General features: G+C 37.8%; 1 protein-coding gene across 1 annotated transcript in view; it reads left to right on the forward strand.

The window, feature by feature from the left end:
• Positions 1-20,406, forward strand: part of NAA16 (N-alpha-acetyltransferase 16, NatA auxiliary subunit) — an 88,100-nt gene extending 67,694 nt beyond the window's left edge. The window contains exons 10-20 of the mRNA XM_065415538.1: positions 8,675-8,747; positions 8,989-9,158; positions 9,527-9,679; positions 11,570-11,698; positions 12,303-12,516; positions 14,712-14,905; positions 15,333-15,441; positions 16,251-16,349; positions 16,679-16,822; positions 18,314-18,411; positions 18,718-20,406. Coding sequence (XP_065271610.1) covers positions 8,675-8,747; positions 8,989-9,158; positions 9,527-9,679; positions 11,570-11,698; positions 12,303-12,516; positions 14,712-14,905; positions 15,333-15,441; positions 16,251-16,349; positions 16,679-16,822; positions 18,314-18,411; positions 18,718-18,918 — 1,584 coding nt within the window. The 3' untranslated portion in view covers positions 18,919-20,406. The remainder of the gene's footprint in view (positions 1-8,674; positions 8,748-8,988; positions 9,159-9,526; positions 9,680-11,569; positions 11,699-12,302; positions 12,517-14,711; positions 14,906-15,332; positions 15,442-16,250; positions 16,350-16,678; positions 16,823-18,313; positions 18,412-18,717) is intronic.
• The last annotated feature ends 1,597 nt before the right edge of the window (positions 20,407-22,003 follow it).

Below are 22,003 nucleotides of genomic sequence, written 5' to 3' on the forward strand. Positions count from 1 at the left end.
CAGGGCAATCAGCTGGCTTGCGGTGTTTTGGAGGCAGGAGGGAGGGGGAAGGAGCGCGGACTCGACACACAGGCTCCCCCTCCCTCCCCTGCCTCCCGAACCTGGAAGCCAGCTGATTGCCCTGGGCAGAAGGGAGGGGGGAGGAGCGATGACTCGGCGCGCAGGCTCCCACTCCCTCCAGAACGCGGAAAGCCAGCTGATTGCCCTGGGCAGGAGGGAGGGGGGAGGAGCGAGGACTCGGTGTGCCTCCCCCCTCCCTCCCCTGCGTCCCTAACGCCGCAAGCCAGCTGATTGCCGCAGGCAGGAGGGATGGGGAGCCTGTGCACCGAGTCCTCGCTCCTCTCCCCTCCCTCCTGCCTCCAAAACGCCGCAAGCCAGCTGATTGCCGGGCAGGAGGCAGGGGGAGGAGGGGGAAAGGCGCTGATCCGCGGGGTCTGCCGGGCAGGAGGCAGGGGGAGGTGGGCGGGAGGCGCTGGGGGGGAGGGGGGCGTAGGGAGGCTGCCAGCTGTGGAGAAAGCAGGCAGCCAAACAACGTAAGAGTGGAGCATTGCACAACTTTAAATGAGTATGTTCCCTAATTGATCAGCAACGTAACAACGAAACAACGTTAAGCGGGATGACTTTAAGTGAGGAGTTACTGTAGTTAGCCTCTGTAACTATGTGAGAGAGTCTGTCTACACTACAGGCGTCACTACAGAGCTATAGTGTAGATGATTCCTACACTGATGGGAGGGATATTTCTAGTGTCGTATGTAATCCATCTCCCCAAGCGGATGTAGCTAGGTTGACAGAAGAATTCTTCTTTCTATCTAACTATATCTATGCTGGGCGTTCAGCTTAACTACAGCTCTCAGGGATGCGAATTTTTGTCTCACTCTTGAGCAATGTAACTAGGTCAATCTAAATTTGAAGTGTAGACGAGGCCTGAGCATAAGTACCAGTGCTTAGTTATAATACTCTAAGTGTAATGTACACTAAATGTGTGTTTAAATGATTTTTCAAAACTATTTAGAAACCCCCGTCACATTTTTCAGTATTTTCACAACTGAATGATGCTGGAGACTCTCCACAGGAACTACCATTTTATTGACACTTCCCAGGAGGAAGTCCAGTCTTATGAAATTTAAGACACTAGAAATGCTGTTCAGAATCTGAATGAGCCCTGCATTTCTCAGTCTGCTGGGGCTTCTGCTGGACAGTATTATAACAGTATCACTCTTGGAATTGCTGAGGTAAACAAGGCACGAGTGTTTTTACTACTGTTCTCTGTCCACACTATCGCTTCCAACTGTTCTAATACCAGTGGAGTGCTGTCTGATGGTAAGAAAACTTGTAGTGTCCAGTAATAGGAAGTGCTGAGAAACTTAAACCTTCTCAATGCTTCTGAGTTATGTAGTCAGTAAAGTCTTGTAGAAATGGCTTCGTGTAAGGGATATTGCCTGAAAGACAGGCACAAGGAGTGAACCCCTATGACATGTCTTCCCACACAGATATCTGAGAGAGAGCCAAACTGGCTAACCCACTTACGTAGACCTAATTAGTAGTACAGTCTGCATCACAAAATGTGTGTTCTAGGACTGATTTGCAGCACAACACTAGTGCTAGACCTTGCCTGCTGGCAAAATCAGTATAAAATATTCAAACTGTTAGGCACGGTGTCTTAATTGTTGTACTGTATGTTGGCACAAACCATGTTCGGAGACAACAGTGTCACAAACTGATTACAAGCACTGTAAAAATTGTAGGGTTGATGGGGTCTTAAAGCTTGCAATTTTATATCTTCTATCAAAGGAATAAAAAGCTCATTACACTGGATAGGCACATGAACTGGATGTTTCAGCTAAGGCCACTAGTAATGAAATGTCTTATGTTGGCTTATGAATGGGGGAAATTCACACCTCTTAGATTTATTGTTTGACTGTCTGCATATTCAGTGACCTTGTGTACAGTAGAAAATGTACCTGTTTTTCTGGTATACCTGTACCAGTCCTATCCCCAGTGTGTTAGAGTAAGCAGGACATAGGTGTTCTAGCACTGTCATGAAAACTTGCTTAGAGCAGAATTAGTTTGTGATGTTGCCAGAAAATTAATAGAAAATTTTCCTAGTATTGACACACATCATAGGAGACCTGAAAGACTTACCTCATGTTGAAGGGGATGTCCTAGATAATTCAGTGTTTTTCACAGTATTAAAATCAAAGTCTTTGACTGCACTGGATGTATTCTGTAGGTGGAAAGACTTTGAAGTCGGGCTTACTGAACAGGGCAGTCACTTGTTCATAAACGGGAGTTGTAAGTGGCGTGGAGTTAAAGAACTAACAATGCTGGCTTAGTTGCATGTTATTTTCCAGGCATAGAAATATTAACAAATTAAATAGCACATGGGTTCTCAAACTTAATGTAGTGTGGACCCACTCTTGATACAGAGATTGTTGTAAACCAGGGGTTCTCAAACGGGGGGTTGGGACCCCTCTTGGGGTCATGAGGTTATTGCATGGGGAGTTGCGAGCTGTCAACCTCCACTCCAAATCTCACTTTGCCTCCAGCATTTATAGTGGTGTTAAATATATAAAATGTGTTTTTAATTTATAAGGGGGGGTTGCACTCAGAGGCTTGCTATGTAAAAGTCACCAGTAAAAAAGTTTGAGAGCCACTGTTGTAAACTACATTCCCTCCCATTTGTGACACACATCCCAATATTTTACATTGGAAAGAAATACTAAGCAAGTATTAATTTCAGCGGTCTTTTAATGTGACTTAGTAGCTGGAAACAAGGAGAGTGAGCATCATATGACCAACCAGCTTTGTGGACTACCAGCAAGTATTTTGTGAAATATCTGTGGTCACCAACCACAGTTTGAGAAACGCTGAAGTAGAGCTAATAGCTCGCTTTGACACTTAGGACAAACTTTAATTAAAAATAAATGGTAAAAGTTCTTTTCTACAAGCTGTGCTAGGATCACGAATAAGAATTAACAAGCTGACTAAGGGTTTATGACAGTGCTGGTGGTATTTACTTATTCCTCCTGCTCAAAGGTATTCCTTTTTAGGATAGCAGTGAGTAAATATCTATTTACAGCAAAATGATTGATTGTTTTACAAATCAACTCAAATAAGTAGGAACTCAGACAGAATAGATAGGATTTGTTAGATAGAGAAAATTCACTCATTGGGCCTGGCAAGGAAAATAGCTGAGAAGGATTACTATAGAGACAAATTAGGAATCTCTGCTCTTTCAGAAGAAGGTTTAGAAAAGACTTCAGCAAGGAAAAGTGTGGAAAAATCCATGCCCTTCTATTCCATTCCAACTACTTTCCCTTATTTCTGTTTGCACAGCAACAAGTTGTAAAATTTCTGTTGCCCTGTGTGAGCTGATTTGTCAGCCATGTGTTTAAGGCATAAACTATGGAAAGTCTGCCAAAAGGAGCCAGAAAACTCTTATAATGGAATACCTAAAAATAAATAAAAACAAGGTTCTTCTTTGAGTAATGTCCCTGTGGATGCTCCACTTCAGATGGGCATGTGCCTTTGGTTAGAGACTTTTGGTAGCATTACCTGTTTGGTCTGCATGTGCACCCTAGTTATCCTTATACCCCTTACCAACGGTACATAGGGCAGTGTCGGAATTGAGGGTGGTTTGTCCTCTTCAACTGCGTTGGCGTGAGACAGAGCAAGACTTGAGGTCCCCATTTCTTAAAGTAGCTTAGCTGACCTGTATAAGTTATTATAGGTGGTAATTTTGTTGTTGGTTTACTAGTTAATTTAGTTCTATATGTAGTTTGGGGGACCTTTTGCAAGTTTGTTTACACTCACACTCCCTCCCTGAGAGGTTGTCGTCATCTTTTCTGAAGTTCGTTTTCCATATTCTGGAATATGCCGAATTGTCCTGGGGTTAAATGGTGTCTAACTTGTTGGAGTCTATCCATGTTAGTGATGGGCACTCTAGCTGTCTTCACTGCCTGGGGGACATCCATATCCCTTGTAGGTGTCGAGTTTGTATTGGGTTCTGGAGTAGGTCTAGAAAGAACAGGAAGATAAAGCTTAGATTTCTCATGATAGTGCTCCCTGCAACCTTGATCAGGCACATGCCAAGATACCACCCCTGTACAACGGATCTTTGGTAACAAAAGTGCCCCTTCAACCTCCACTGTAGCCCACTCACCTGTTACTCCTACTGAGGAAATAATTGGAAGTGGGGGGGGGGGACTCCAAGACTTCCCCCCCAAAAAGCTCTAGATCGCTTCACAAAGTCAGCATTAAGAGGTCTAGGTCACCTCAGAGGCCTGCTATTTCAGAGACCACATGTCCTAAAAAGAGTACAGCTGAGGCTTCAGGTTCTTTCAATATCAGTGACCTGTACCGACCAATAAGTCTTTGAGCGACTCTGAGACCCACAGTACCCATCGCGGCTTGGTACCACCAGCTGACACTGGCCGCAGTTCGCCGCTCCAGGCCAATGGGGGCTGTGGGAAGCCGCAGCTAGCACGTTCCTCGGCCCGCGCCTTGCGAGCCGCATGCCAGAGGTTGCCGACCCCTGGTTTAGCATGATGCAACATATTTTGACTAACTGCTGTAATACAAGATGTAATTAACTCAGTATTCAGCAGATAGTTTTATCAGTATTTTAACATCGCAGTCTCTAAAAATGGAATTGGATAGTTTTTGTGCTCATCTCTGAAAGGATTTATTTAAAAATATTCTTGTCTGTCAAATTGACTAGTTATCACACTAACAGAAGCATATTAATTTCCCCCATGCTACCTCTTACTTAAGAGAACACAGTTTATTTTTCAGTACTAGTCCACTCAAGAAGAGCTATTTATGCACAAGAATAAAATAATTAAGAAAATGCATTTGTGTGAATTTTTGGAAATCCATTACCTATTCATTTATAACAACTAACTTATGACTTTAAGATGCATACACATTATTTGCATTTAAGTTTGTACAATAAAAATATATATTTGAGAAACACAAACAATGAAGAGTTTACTTAGGATATAATTTGGCTTTGCTTAACTTCATAATTCAATGCTTTCATTTTCAAATGTAACTAGCTCATATTTTGACTGAGTAGTACCTGTGAAAACATGCTATATAAATGTCATAAGAGCAAGTTATGACCTGCTCCAAAGAGCAGGTGCTTTGGAGACCAGGGAGGTAGTTATCCACTCAAGTTTTTTTTTGGAATCTACAATTAGTGCAGAATGTGGCGATCTGCTTTCTTAACTGTGGCAGCTGTTTAGAGCATGTTACACCTGTCAAAAGCCTGCATTGGCTTAATAATACTTCCAGATATAATGCAGGGTGCAAACGCTGACCTGTAGCTCTGTGTGGTCTAAGTCCTGATTACTATGAAGGTTACCTGTTGCAGTAAAGAGAGAAATGGGTACTTCTGCCTAGAGCAGGGGTGGGCAAACTTTTTGGCCTGAGGGTCACATCGGGGTTCCAAAAGTGTATGGAGTGCTGGGTAGGGAAGGCTGTGCCTCCCCAAACAGCCTGGCCCCTGCCCCCTATCCACCCCCTCCCACCACCCACCCCTGACTGCCCCCCCCCTCAGAACCCCTGACCCATCCAACCCCCCTGCCCCTTGTCCCCTGACTACCCCCTCCTGGGACCCCCCGCCCCTAACTGCCCCCCTGAGACCCTCCCTATCCAACCCTCTCTGCTCCCTGTCCCCTGACTGCCCCAACTCCTATCCACACCCCCGTCCCCTGACAGGGCCCCCGGGACTCCCACGCCTATCCAGCAACCCCCTGCTCCCTGTCCCCTGACTGCCCCCCGGCACCCCCTGCTCCCCTGGCCCTTACCATGCCACTCAGAGCATCAGGACTGGCAGCCGCGCCGCCCGGCTGGAGCCAGCCACGCCGCCGCGCAGTCTAGAGCACTGGGGCAGGCCGGTGGCTCTTGCAGCTGTGTTGCCTGGCAGGAGCTCGCAGCCCTGCTGCCCAGAGCACTGGCGCCACGGCAAGCTGAGGCTGCCAGGGGAAGAACTTAGCATCTTGTTAAAGAGCGAGTGCAATTTAGTAGAATCTGTGTCACTTTAGGAACCAGACAATGCTCACATTAGTTCATGAAGCATATTTAATATTCCTGAAGTCAGTATGAAGATTTAATTCCTCTTGACATAAATAACTCTCAAGCTAGTAAAGCTTCTTGACCACAACAAAAATTATCTGAATTTTTCAGTAGTTAAATGAGAAGAATTTAAAGTCTGGGAGCACTTCAGATTAGTAATGAAAAGCACTAAGGAAAGGTGGCTTGTTCTGTTTGTGTAGTGTAGCTATATACCTCAAGCTTGCTGCTTAAGGGGAAACTGATATTTTCAGTATTTTAATATTCTCTTAAAAAAAGAAAGGGGTTGTATAAGAGGTTTTCTGCTGGTCCATTTCAAAAAATGGAAGCGGGCAGGTCTGAGAGCAATACTAAATATGTTTTCTCTCCTTTGTCTACTTGCCTATGTGGCTCTTCAGCACTTTTCCTCCTTTGTTAAAAGTTAGGTCTATGGGGGGGGGGGGGGGGGGAAGGGGCCAGTATGTAAGTCCTAAGATTTTTATTTTATTTTTTTACCAAAAACATGACTTCTGTTGAGATTTTTCCAAAACTCTCTTTTTATGACCATTCATAAATATAACCCCTTTTGAAGAGTTCACAATGGTTTCATGGGACTTAGCAGATCCAATGTGAAATAATTTACTTTGAAAAATGAGACTTGGTATTTCCTGGCACATTAAGATAGGTATGTGTTTACCTAAAATAAGCCCTTCTGACCTCTTCACTTGGTGGTCTAGAGTGACCGTTAGTTTTTGTGTTTTAATTCTCATACTTTTAAAAGTATGTCTTCAAAATGTTGCACATTTCATCAGATTTAAATCTCGCTAATTTTGCAGGGTTTTCCATCATTTATTCTTTTCTTAGTAATTATTTTGTTTTATATAGAGACAAGATTGTTTTCACTGAACACCTTCTATGTGTAACAATCCAGATTTCAACTTACATCTTTAGGTGGTGAAACGCTAATGTATTTATGTAACTGGTCCATAGAGTTGTCCCCTCCCGTATGCACCATGCGCGGCCCAAAATATAAATGCTTTTCATCATGTAATGTATTTTGTATGCATATTACAATTTTCTGTTCATCTTAATTTCTATTCTTGTTCCCTTGAGAAGTTGGATACTTGCTAGACTTGAAAGGCAACTTTTAATCTCAATTAGCCTAGCTACAAAACAATGAATTGTGCTAAAGAATTCTAAAGCTTTCAGGAGTAGATGCATTGCACTACCAAGTCGTCTGCTCTAGAATAGAATCAATTGGTTCTTATGATATTACGCAACTACTCATAGAGAGCGCATTTGTGTCAAGATTGTATAATGCAAGTTTCAGGTTGTAGGCTAAATTTTCAAGAGACTATTGATTTAAGGTGCCTCAATTTTTGGGTGACCAACTTCAGACATTGAAGGGGCCTGATTTTCAAAAAGTGTTGAGCATCAACCTTCTTAAAATCAGGCCTCTTTGTTTAGATTTAAAAATCTAAACAAAGTCCTATAACTGTCATAGAAATTCCTTTCCGTTCCAGCTGAGGAATAAGGAGAGGCGGACACAGCTAATCAAGCAAGGAGCCCCGGGAGGGGTGATCCGTTTATTTCAATTGCAATTAGGTTCGAGCTCATAAGTCAGCAAGAACAAAGAAAACACTTACACCAAAGCATTATATGCAGTTGCTTATGATAATCTATCGCTCTATGATTGGCCAAAATTTGCTATCATTACCATACATAATTAGCAAGCTACATGTATCTGTCCCTCTTGTGACCCCCTTATTGTTCATCTACTTGCTCCCCCCTTGCGTTATTTTGCAAACCAAGCAGTTAGTTATCTACAGGACGCAGGCACAGAAAGTCCCATTGTCTCCAGGTTTGGAGTTTGGCTACATTTCCTCTCGAAGGAACTTCCTGAGTTAGGACTATGCATAGCTGTGCTATATATCTTCCATGTGTATGTGACAAATTTGCCCCCTGGCAGTTAAGTAGAATAATTTTATATCATAACCAAGGTTCTAACTGCCCTCATAATTAATAACTCAATAAAATCCCAGCAGCGTTCATGTAGTCATTTCACAGGGACTCAGCCAGAGACCCCTTTCCACCCTTTATCCTTATGAGAAGCATACTTGCAGTCCTCTTCAGAAACAAACCCTCTTCAAGTTGTCTCAAGTTGGGCATTCAAAAATTGAAGTACCTAAAATATTTCCTAAGCAGCCCTTGGGAGGGGGTGACTAATCAAATACATTTAACTGAGTTTTGATAGTTCATTTTCAAGAATATGTAGTGGGGGGGAAATGTAGAACAGCTACCATGGATGAACAAAAGGTATATTGTGAACGTGATGAGGAACAGCAATTGCTGTTTCTGCCACATGCACACCGCTACCCTCAGGCGCTCTACTGGCTCTGCAGGCTGGCCCCGCACCTCATTGCTGTTTCTAGAATACACACGTGATCCATCCAGTATTTTTCCCAGTTAAGTGTCTGTTTATTTTAGTGTAGTTCCATAAACACTGCTTCAGTGTATTTTTAGGTGATTTGCTATAACTGTAAAAATGTGAACATGATCCTATTTCCAACATTTATAGTATTTTAAGGCAAAACTTTAAATTTATATTTTTCATATATAGGTAGAAATAATTCAAGAACTTGTTACTGGTTACGAAGCCTCTCTGAAAACCTGTGACTTTTTTAGTCCATATGGTAAGTTTCAATAGACAGGTACTAAAATTACATTTCAGTTACTAATCCCTGTGTTAACAGTTATCAATAATTGTTGGAGTGCTGCTGCCTTTTGCCAGAGAATAGTTATATCTCTACCTTTTTGCAAATAAAAACAATTTAGCAAATATTTGCTGAATTTGTCAAGTTTTTTTGTGTTTTTCCCCCAAATGAAGTCTTCAGCCTTATTGGCCACTGTAATTTTATATCTGTTTTGTTACAGAAAATGGAGAGAAGGAGCCCCCAACGACACTACTTTGGGTTCGTTATTTCCTGGCACAGCACTTTGACAAACTTGGCCAGTGTTCATTGGCCTTGGAATACATTAATGCTGCAATTGCAAGCACTCCAACATTAATAGAACTGTTCTATTTAAAAGCAAAAATTTACAAGGTAAAAAAGTTGAATTAAATGTGTCTAATTTTAGGCTATGAGAGGTCCCTTACTCAGTTGAAATTTTCATAAGTGTGATTTTCTGGTTTTGGGCATGATCATTTGTTCTGTTTTTTATTTGACACTCTGTTCTGTCAATCAGAAAATGTAAACACACTTTCCAGTTTTATAATATGGAGTAAAGCATCATAACTTACGATGAGTGGTCATTTTGGAAAGTCCACAGGAAAAAAAGACTAAAATCTATCCTTAATATTTCTAAGGTGCTTATAAATCCTGGTGCCAAAGTACTAATAGCTATAAATGTCTATATTTAGTCAAAAATGTATTTAATAATGAAATATAACTGACTTTTCCCCCCATAACAGCATGTAGGTAATCTCAAGGAAGCTGCCAAATGGATGGATGAAGCACAGTCTTTGGATACAGCAGATAGATTCATCAACTCCAAATGTGCAAAATATATGCTCCGAGCAAATATGGTGAAAGATGCAGAGGAGATGTGTTCCAAGTTTACAAGGGTAGGAAATATTGTTTTAAAGAGGGGGTTTGTAGTATTTTCATTTGGAAAATCACATATATCAGATGTAATTATCTGATACCACATCTCTGCCAGAGTAACTGATTTGAGTGACAACAGAAATCTATCCATTTAGAGATATTTGTCCATTGTTAAGGTATGCTTGCCTGTGTAATTATAACTTAATATTAGTAATAAATAATTTTCTAACCGACTATGATGTAGCACAGATGTTACTCCAGAAATGTTTATTCATTGCCACACGTACAGGAGTAAATCACTTTGTGGAACGCACTTGATAGCTGTCTTGTCTTGGAAAATTGTCATTGTCAAGCTATGTAACTTGGACTAATTGTTTAAGAACAAATCTGCTGCATTTCAAATTGTTCATGTTGAATCCAAGTCATTTCAATAAGACTTAGGCTTCTAAGGGCCAGATTTTCAAAGCTATTTTGGCACCTAAAGATGCAGATAGACATCTATTAGGATTTTCAAAAGCACCTAAATAGTAAGTGCCTAATTCCCATTGATTTAACTTGAAAATGGGATTTAGCTTACTAAGCCACTTTTATGCACTCCTGAAAACTTAGCTTGTAGCCTCCTGCTTATAAAATCCACGATGTCTGCATTCACGTGAGTATAAAAACTAAGGTTCTCACTGCAAAACAGTTTGCATAGTTCCAGAAATTTAAGCAGCACTTCAAAAATACCATTCTCTTACCTAAGGTGCTCACCGCTTGTCAGTTTCCAGAAACTGTAGAAATCCACAGTGTAGTCTGATGATTCCCATAAACAGAGTGGGGGAGGATCTGGTTTGATTTAATTTGATTTAGTGTGCTATTTAGTTTCTGTATAAAGTTTTTTTTGTACTGTGGAAAACAAGATGTCTTTTTTTCTTAGAATATCAATGGAAGTCTTTGGCTCTTCTGTTGAATAATCTGACTATGAAAGTTTTGAGCTAGATTTTTATTGATATTTTTATCAGCTGACTTGAAGAAAAATATTTATTTTCATCTATTAATGGAACAAAATTGTAGTATTTTCTTCATATGTAGTAATGCCGTCTACTGTATCTGTAGTTTAATTGATAATACAGAATTAAGCCAAAGATACATTTGTGTTAAATAACTTATATGTCAGAATTAGATTGTTTAGTAGTGTTTTCCTTTCCTCTTAAGTGTTTTGAGAATTTGGTGGCAAACTTGGTTTCTTGTATGTCATTATTTTGATAATTTATAGAACGTGCCTTCCAATTTTTTCAATAGTTTTTATTGATCTAAAATCTTGAAATTTATAAAACAAAAATTCTACAATCCTCCTTAATTTTTTTTTTAAATATTCCAAATCCAGAGTATAAAAATTTTGTTTGGAGTCAGTAGAGGTACTGTCAACAAACCAGTAAATATACCTGTTGGTTTTAAACTAGCAGGTGCTTCCTCTGATTCAGGCAAAAAAGAATAAACTACTCCTTCAAAAACTTAAGGATTCTCATAAAAATGAGTCTGATATTTCACTGCCTCTTAATCTTAGAAGAGGGAATTGTCTCTTTTCTTGTTTGAATTTATCTTGAAAAAATATTGAGATATTACCCTGCAAAATGAATTATTTTTCAAGCGTATTAATCTGTGCCCATGTGGCTTTGCAGAAGTACCACTTAAAGAAACAAGGAGGCTGGAAGAAGAATCAGCTGGAGCAGAAGTTATTTTTTTCTTTTTCAGAATGTCAATAATTATTTAATAAGGGAGGTTTTGCAATTATAGCCATTTTTTATTGTATTGCAAATGTGTTTATAGATGAATGAATGGTTGTTTAGTAACAAAAGTCATGTGTGAGTGGGGAAAAAAACAGCAGTTGATATTGGTTTAACCAGTTATGAATATCTTCATTTTAGGAAGGGACATCTGCTATGGAAAATCTAAATGAGATGCAGTGTATGTGGTTCCAGACTGAATGCGCTTCAGCTTATCAGAGACTAGCGAAGTATGGTGATGCCTTGAAAAAATGTCATGAAGTGGAAAGGGTAAGTAGGTAAAAAGATTGGTCTGTTACCTATATAAATTTTTTCATAATGCAGTGTAAATATTGGTTGCATCAATCAGTTCAGCATGCCATTCTTCACATTTAAAAATCTTGATACTGCAGTTTTAAAAAATGCTATACAATCAGCGTGTTAACTTAATGGATAACCGATCTTTTTTTTTTTTTGTTAAACGAAAAATCCAATAACCATAAATCTTTTTGACATGCTATTATCTAAAACTATTCTTACATTGCTTTGTGCCATCTCTCTTCTATCTGTTAAAAAATGTAGACACTGTTTAAAAACAAAATAAAATAGGGTAGTATTTTCTGATGGAATCGGAACAATAAAAATTGCTGTTCGCATCAACGGGAGGGGGGTTTGTTTTTTGGGTAAATTAAATTAGCTTTCTTTTTTAAAGAGATGGAGGGGAGATTTCTCTTAACTACATTTCTACAGTAAATGGTTCTCTCTTATTTTCCATGGTAGATATGTCGGGGCTGCAAATAATGCTAATTGTTACTCCACTTTGTATCTAGATGGTAATGAACAGAAAATCAATGAAAGGATTTAAGTATGATCTTGTTTTTTGTTTTTTTTTAAGCATTTTTTTGAGATAACAGATGATCAGTTTGACTTCCACACATACTGCATGAGAAAGATGACACTTCGGGCCTATGTAGACCTTCTGAGATTGGAAGATGTTCTCAGGAAACATGCCTTCTATTTCAAGGCTGCTCGATCAGCAATTGAAATCTACTTGAAACTACATGATAATCCTCTGACCAATGAAAGCAAAGAACAAGAAGTGAATTCAGGTACCTAGGCAGTAATGCAGGCCAATGTGTACATAACACAAATTAAAATTTACTAAGCTAAATAACATTGCATGCTATAAAATTATTATATATTGTACCATACAGAAGTTTTCATTTTCTGTCCTTGAATGTTTGATCAGTGACTGAAAAGAAATAGTCAAGAATAAATATTATTGCAGACAAGCTTTTTTATCAAATTACAAAACTAGTAGTTGAACAAAAGACAGATGTCAGTTGAATTTAGTAAAGCATTTGGTGTATATAAAATACCTTCTAAAATTTTATCTTGTTTTAGATATGAACACCACTACATAGATCTTAAACCAGGAAAATAATAAATGAAGAGGTAATGATAAAACAATCATGTATTGAGTTTAGGTTCCGGAAGGTAGTCAGTGGATTGCTGCAGTAATTGGTGTTAGACCTAATGTAGTTAATACCATATATACTTGTTCATTAGCCCGTTCGTTTATAAGCTGACCCCCCCAAGATGGTTAGGTAAAAATAGCAAAAACTGTATGACCCTTTCATAAGCCGACCCTATATTTCAGGGGTTGGCGAACTTTGGCTCCTGGCTGTCAGGGTAAGCCGCTGGCGGGTTGGGACGTTTTCTTTACCTGGAGCATCTGCCGGCATGGAGCCCCTCAGCTCCCGGTGGCTGCGGTTTGCCGTTCCCAGCCAATGGGAGCTGTGGGAAGTGGCATGCCACTTCCTGCAGCTCCCATTGGCTAGGAACAGCGAACCGTGGCCACAGGGAGCTGAAGGGCTCCATGCCTGCAGACGCTCCAGGTAAACAAAACAACGATGTATTAGATATTCAATTCAATGATTCCATAGAGTTTAAAATCATCAAATTTTAGTGTAGACCCGTTTATAAGCCGACCCCCTGCTCTCTGATGCGTCACATTTTTACCAAAAATATTCGGCTTATGAACGAGTATATATGGTATATTAATTTAGGTATTTTACACACACCACTCTGCCTGGGGAAAACATACAGAGACACGTAGAGATGTTAGAATTATGTACAGGAAATAAATTGAGCTTCAGCTTGGCAAAATACAAGTGAATACATCTGGGAAATAATCTGAAACTGGTATTCATTGGGAAAAATATTTTCTCAGAAAGCGTAAATGTGAAGGATCTAAGGGGGTAATAATGGTGAATAAATTAGTTATGAGGTTCTTCAAATGCAGTATGCCTGCAAAACATCTAAAAATTTTACTTCCCACCTATGCACCAGTGATGCTGCAACTAGAATATTGCATGTATCCAGAGCATCTTAATGTTGAGACAGCATTGACCAAGGGGAAGAAATTCAAAGATGATGATTTAATTTTTTTTTTTAAAGGACAGGAAGAATTGACATATGTGAGACCAATAAATCCTTGTCCTCCCTTCAGAGTATAATAAATTACACAATATATAGTGTATAACAAGATGCATGTTTTACAGCACAGCTCAATGCACTTATGTCACTTTTCCTTTCTCCGCCAAGTTGTCTGTCTGTTTATAGTATAAGCTCCTCTACAAAGCACCTAATACATTAGCTGTATATAAATTATTTATGCTATATAATAGTTATACTACCTTCTAAGTTAAATTTAAGTCTATGCACTTAAAGGGTGCAAACACTCCGGTGTAGTAATAATGTTTTAGGAGGTTTCCAGTAGATCTTACCAAGAGCATTAAGATGATATTGAACTAAGGGTAATAGGTGAATTTAAGTTTAGCCTCCAAGAAAAATGTCATCCACCTTTTGTTGGGCCACCTGAGATCTTTGGATGAAAGGCACTGTATGAGTACAAAGTGTTCTAATAATGTCCAAAGGATGTAAATAATATGAGATTTCCAAACTTCGCACTTCATCTGACTCATGGTTTAAATGAATACTTCTAAGTTTCTGGACTTTCAGTTTTATATTATTTATATAAACCTTGGCACTTAAGATACAAAATGTTTTGTGTTGGATGTGTAATGTCCAGTAATATTAGACTACGTAGTAATTGGTGCATTTTACTGATAAGTGAAAAGGTTTCTTTTTGAAATTTTTGTATAAATACATCTCTCCTTTCCCTATATGAAAAGTCTAGAGATGCCCATATATTGTTTGAGGAAAAACCAAGATTATTATTGAAATTTTGAGTCTATGTATAAATCAGACGTTAAATTAAGCTATTTTATTTTATCTATAGAAAACCTGTCAGCCAAAGAACTGAAAAAAATGCTTAGCAAGCAGAGAAGAGCACAGAAGAAAGCTAAACTTGAAGAGGAGAGAAAGCATGCAGAAAGAGAACGACAGCAAAAGACTCAAAAGAAAAAACGAGATGAGGAAGAGGAGGAAACTAGTGGTCCCAAGGAAGAATTAATTCCTGAAAAACTGGAAAGAGTAAGCATTGTGTTATTTGTTATGTAAAATTTATGGCAGTTTCATCTTATGATATTCTCTTTGGCCACCCCATCCCCATACACTTCTGGAAGATTGTACTTCAGACAGGTGTCGTCATGGTTTATTGGTTGGCTCTGTGATCTCTTAAACTCTGTAGATAATTCATTCTGGGGTATAAATGAAGATTTTTCTGTTTTGTGCCAATACTCTAGAAATCAGATAGGTGATTGAAGCACTCTTTTGCTTGCTGTGCATAGTGGGACCAGGACAGGGGTGTGTTTTTGTTGTTGTTGTTCAAAAAACAAAAGGGCTAATCTGTCACTGCATGGTGGTTGAGCTTCATGGAAAGCTTCATCTTTTTAAAAGATGTATGTTAGTGATAGATGCCTCCTTTATGTAACTTTAATTTCGTCTTCTATTAAAACAGGTCAAAAATCCATTAGAGGAAGCTATTAAGTTCCTTATGCCACTTAAGAATCTTGTTGCAGATAACATAGACATACATCTGTTAGCATTTGAAATATACTTTAGAAAAGGTAAAGTATATGCAAGTTTTACTTTTTTTCTCCAAATGTTCTAATCCTTTATTTCAGCCTATTTTTACCCAACTGTAGTCTACATTTACTAACATACTGAGGCAAGAGTTTCCATCATGCCCAGCGTTAGTGGATAAATATTACAGAAAACTTAATGTATGCCATGTCACCTTTGTTTGGCAGCACATAATTTGTTCTTAAAACTGACTTTAAGAATAAAGGAATTTGTGATTATATGCTAATTAGATGATATGGAGGAAAAATATTTCTAGTTGTAATTCTTCAGCAATTAAAAAAATTAGACTAATGTACCTGATGCAATGTTGCTAATAATAGTGAGCAGCAGCTTTTTTATAATGGAATGATGTTAGGGGCTGCCACGTTATATGTATTTTATATCTGGGTATTGAGAGTACAGATATGACAATTCTGCATAAGACTTAGTGTTTCTAATATTTGCATTAGATTTACTAATGAAACCGCAAAGGATTTGGGGACATAACTTCCTGTAAAAGCTAGACACCTAAATATTATACTTATATTACATGGTTGCTGGATTTTTCAGAAAATATTGCTATCATCACTTTGTAAAAAAACAGATTTTTTTTTTTAATTTCTGAAAAGAAGAGAGTAAAAATGTACCTAACTTACTTTTTTAACTAAATCTAAAGGTTTTGGGCATTTGGGGGTATGTTTATGAGAAAGTTAAGGATTTGGGTAGGTGTCTGCAATGACATTTAAAGGAACACAAAAAGTTAGAGACGTATTTAACCTTGGTTTTGGTTTTTTGGTTCTTGTTTTTTGCATAGGAAAGTTTCTGTTAATGTTGCAGTCTGTCAAGAGAGCTTTTGCTATCAACAATAATAACCCATGGCTACATGAATGTTTGATTAAATTCTCTAAATCTGGTATGTACAATGAAACTGCTGTAGATATTTTATAGTGTCTAAATACTATAGAAACACTAAAATATTTAAAATAACATAGACACACATGGCAAAAAAATTGCATTTATATACAAAGTGTTCAGAATTTCATCAGAACCTATTGAAGCCATTTAATGTTTTGCTGAAAACCAAAGATGGTAAAATATTGACTTCTGTAATACTGATTTCAATCATAAAGTGTGTAAGAGTGTGTGTGTGTGTGTACATGCTAAAGAGGTGTATTTGCAGACGTGAAGTTTCTCTAGAACAATAGCAGCAACAGTAACTTTTTCTGCTTTTCTTTTCCTAAGTATCTGATCATAGTAATCTCCCAGAAATTGTGAACAAGGTCCTAACTCAAGAAATGCAGAAAATTTTTGTTAACAAAGATTTGGGAAGTTTTAATGAAGAGTTTCTCAAATATAATGCTACCTCCATTCTGCATCTGCTCTCAGGTTTGTTTATTTTGATGCTATGAAAATGTTAAATGATGGTAAATAATTAAGTTAATGTCTTTCTCTGTACTTCATTCCAATCAGAATATGTCAGAGGCTCAGATGCAAATTATTTTTGACATTTCTGTTTGTTTGAAGGGCTTTAATAATCCACTTGCCCACTCTCTGCCTCATGTGGGAAGCTTTCCGTTTCTACAGGATTTATTTTAAAAGAAAACATAAGATTATATCCCTTGTGGTCTCAAAAAACCTTTGTAATGTAAACAATCCTCGCTCCTTATTTTCCACTCAGCTGGAGTGCCTCTGCTTCTGCTCATAGCTTTTCAAAGCAGCAGCAACAGAATGAAAGAACAAGACTAGTAACTTTCACTGCTGCTATTCACAACACTAGGTAATGACGGATTGCAAGCAGAGATAGGCACATGAGTCCAGGCTGCAGGGAAGCGCCTATTTCCATGAGAGGGTCGGAGCTTAGCCCACACGCTTCTCAGCATCTTCTGTTGGCTTACGTACACAGCTCCCCATATAGCATGCTGGGTTTTGTGGATTATATTTTTAGGCACCTATCTGTCCCCATTCATTGTATAGGAGCCTGTAGAGTAATCAGGAATAGAAAGCTATAAAAACTTACTGAGAAAAGAATATAGTAAGCAAATATGAGACTGAATTACAGACAAGGAATGGATCTGAGTAAGATGGTGCTGCTTTTACTTAGTTACTTTTTAGGTCAAAACCATACATTTTATGATATTTTTCCTTGCTAGTAGGTTGTGTGCTTATTTAGTTTGTGTGTGTTGCATATTTGGGAGAGGGGAAATGTCTGTTCATGCCATTGGACTTATTCCGGTAGGATGCCAAATTACATAAATTTGTAATTCTTCTGATAAGTCGCTTAAAGACCTGTCATACCTGCCAACACGATTAATTATCATTATTCTAGCAGCTCACCTTAACTCCAGAGCTTTTTAAAAATAATTCACAATAGTTCTAAAAAGACATCTGCCAGTTCCTTTATCATTGTAGGGTGCAGCTCAACTAGCATGCTGACTTGAACGACTTAGTTATCTAGATATTGTTTCCCTATTCTGCCTGTTGACCTCTCTTGCCTTATTAACTCTTGCCTCAGGCATCCTATTTCTATTAACATTTTAGTGAAAACGTGAAACAAAGTTTCCAGTGAGCATTTCATTTTTGTCAGTAGCAGAGCTACAGCTTTACTTTATCCTTATGCTCTTAATGTACTATCAAATATTTTTGCTTATAATAAGTAAAATGTGAAAATATAATTTTCTTATACAAAATATAATGGATGGAAAAATTTATATGTTCTAAAATCTGTAGAAAGCCCCAATCCACAATATCTTCCTTTTTGTTTTTGGATTGTTTTCTGTATCAGTTTATAATTTTACAATAAATCAAGTATTGTACTTGTATGTTGTCAGTATCTGATCAAATGTGTTTTTTTGTTTTTTTGTTTTCCTTTTGCTTAAGGTGCTAAGATGATGTATTTCCTGGACAAATCAAGACAAGAGAAAGCTATTGCTATTGCTACTAGATTAGATGAAACTATGAGAGACAAAAATGTGAAGGTAAACTAATTTAATTGTAACCTCTTTGTATATTTAGGGACAAAGTAGGTGTGTTATACGAAGCACAAGATACATGTACACAGTTAATTTTTCTGAATCTTGATTATTAATATTAAAAGGAATATTTTTATTTTGGTTAAAATTATATTCTTGATGTCAGACCTCTGTAAACAAGGACAATGAGACTTATTGCCAGCAGAGGGCACAACATTCATTAATCATGCAAGCGAGATTTAGAGAGCCCCATGTTTTCTTTGGTAATAAAATAGTCTAGACTAAATTTAACTGTTGCTCTTGTTTCTTTAGACTTTAACAAAGGTTTTCGAGGCACTGCTTGATGGCAGCTTCGGAAGCTGCCACACCCAATATGAAGAGTATCGGACAGCATGTCATAAACTGTTTCCTTTTACGTCTGCCTTTATGCCTGCCACAAATGAGGATGACAGTAGCTTTGCATCAGTGAACCATACAGCCGTTAACCATGATGTGCTGTCCAATGAAATTTGAAGTAGTGTACAAATAAAATATTTGACTATACCTACAGACTGGTGGGATGCAGATCAGGTTTACTTTTCCAGGATGCAGTTTTTATATCTTACAGGTATAAAATGAAATATTTGGATGGTTAAATGAATATGGAGTATGCTATTAGCGTGTTTTTCATCCAAAAAGAACTGCCAATGTTTATGTAAACATTATCTCTAATCAACATTTGTCATGTTTATTCTTGTACTGTTTTAAGTCTTTTAAAATCCCCAAATTCAACAACAAAATCCCCAAATTATGGACATTAAAGACTACTTTCACCTAAGTGTTGTTATATATAGAAGTAAGTATAATAATTTCTTGGTAATGAAATTATCAGTTGAGCAGATTTTAGCAAATTAAGACTGAAAAGTGCTGCTTGTATCATCCCCTCATCTTTTTCTGTTTGTTTTGGTTTCTTTAATTTTGGTCATTTTGGTTTCTTTTGAAGCACATAACTGTAAATGTTGGCTGTTTGCATGTTTCTTGTCAATTCTGTGTCTTATATGGAACTAGTGCTGGTGGATATGGAGGTTTGGTTAAAAATTGATGGTAAGAGTTTTCAAAAACTCTTTTCTTTCTACCTTTTGTTCCATAGCTATTGTTTCCTTACGTTTTTGAATGGTTTAACATTTTAAAAAACAGTTGAGTACATGTAATTCCCTGAAATAATAGTGAATATGATCCTGTTTAGATACCATTGTCTGTCTGCCTGTCTTCTTTCTTTTTTCACTGCCACTTATTGGTTTGGAAAAGCTACTCCAGTTTTGGGCAGATGCATAAGGTACAATAATGGGGAATATGGTTCTCCTCAGGATCATAAAAATTCACTGGTAAGTTTACTGTATACCTCCATTAAAAGTCTTAGGTGTGGACTTATAGCCGATAAATGTAATACTTCTCTTGCCTAAATACTATTGCTTTAAGTGCTACAAAAGCAACTAGTAATTGAGGAGTGCATTTTATATTTAAAAACTATTTAAGGGAGCACAAATAGGCTGACTACAAATCACAATGAACCTCTTTCTTATTCTGTGTTCTGGTGCATTAACTAATAGTGCATAAAATATACAACACATCAAAATGAAAGTCTGAACTTAATATAGCTGTTTTAAAGCATAATATTGCTGGACAAAATGGCTACATATGACAGCTTTGCGTTCTACAAGAACTGCTATCAAAACCTAAATATACTGTGGCTTGTACAGAAAATACATTTTTCTGGAAACGGCAATGGAATCATTCAATCAGATTTGTTTTTATTTCACTGTAATGTAAATATTTTCAGTAATATTAACTAGCCCCTCTAAGGCTAATATAAGTTCATGAAAGGGGATTTTATTAAGACAAATAAACTGTTCTAATTAAAATGGTCTCCTTTGTGTGTCATCTGTTTAGATTCAAAATTGTTGAATGAAAAACTCACTGTAAAATAATGCCAACATATGTTATGCTGTAATAAATTATTTTGTACACACTTGCCTTTGGTTTTAATTTTTTGCAGAGTCTATGGCCACACAATTTTAAAGTAGTAAATCCATTTAACATAAATTAGTTTTTCTCTTTGAATGCTACTAGCCTCAATTCCATAGTCACTGGAAGTTCAGCATAAATCCTATGTAAGTTGTGAAAAAATAATTCCTGCACCCACAACCTCATAGATGTTTTGGTAACTGATTTCTCTGAGAGACCTCTACAAGCAACTTTTGTCTCATCAGTCTTCCTGCCCAAAACGGACATTCATAATGCCTTTAAGTGGGAAAGTAGCCTATGTATAGATGACGCAAGCATAAGCAGGGAAAAGCATCTGACTGCAGTTATGTGCCATTGAGCCAAAGCACCCTTAGAATCTGTTTGCTTCTGAAGCAGCCTAAGGTGTAAAAGTCAGTTGGCTCACCCAGCATCCACTTTCAATATTTGGCCTGGAAACTGGTGTCTGAATGGATGAAGGTGTAATCGAACACCTAATAAAGGCAGCAGTACTATAGATACAGGTATAGGGTGATAGGAATGCCACTGGGATCTGCTTTTCATCTTGATCTCATAAATCTTAAATAAAGCCTAGCCTTATCCCCAAGACCGAATATTCATAGCACTATGTCAACAATCTGTTACCTAAGAAAGCAGTAGGAAAATATAGTGTAAAGAACAAACATCATTGGCAGGTAGATGAACTAGCTAGGTGGTTTTCAAGCTTCCAGAATGGTTGGAGCCCCCGTGAAAAGTGTTTATTAATTGTAATAATCGAATCCCTCCATTCCCCTCTGCTCTTTCTGGACCTGCTGTAGGGGCTGAGGCTAGCTAAGCTTTCTTCATGGCTGGGGTCACAGGTTCAAATTGGTCTATATAATAGTTTCTGACCATCCTACAGACCGCTGCAAAGGAGGTCTAGGGTGATGTAGGAAGAATAATACATCTACAGAGGTGTCAAGAAGTGGATCCTTTCTGAAAATGTTTTTGGAAATACATGCTACTTTTGCAGTAATTCTAAAGACAAAAATGTCAGGCTTGACAGGGATGGTAACAGCCTCCATGGAGGGGATGTATGCTATCAAAAGCTGTCGCACATGAATTCAAAGAATGTTTATGTACAGATAATTTTATATATATATATACATACACATGCTAATTGTATGTATTCTATTGTAAGTTTGCCTCAGGTTTCTACTAAATTCTAAAATGTTTATTATACTATAGCTGTTATACTTTTGCTCTCCTTTCCTTTTTCCTTCACTTTGCTTTCTATTGTGTACTTTGTTTTTTTTCATTCTTGCTTCCCATGTCTCTCTTTTCTCTGTTTCTATTTCCTTCTCATCCATTTCTTCTTTGCTCTTCCTTTATCTTTATCCCCATTTGTGTGACTTCACTCAAACTCCTTACTCCACAATCAACAATCTCTAATCCTGATTCCTTTCTATCCATTTATCCCGCAATACCTTTCTTCAGCAATCATGGTGTTCCAGGAACTTTGGGGTAGTACAGCACTAGCACAAGGTCTATGATTATGGTTCCTAGTTGCTGTGATAATACAAATAATTAATAACTGGATTTCTCTTTCCTGTAGTAA

This window comes from Emys orbicularis, chromosome 1 (genome assembly GCF_028017835.1).
Source record: "Emys orbicularis isolate rEmyOrb1 chromosome 1, rEmyOrb1.hap1, whole genome shotgun sequence".
NCBI lineage: Eukaryota > Metazoa > Chordata > Testudines > Emydidae > Emys > Emys orbicularis.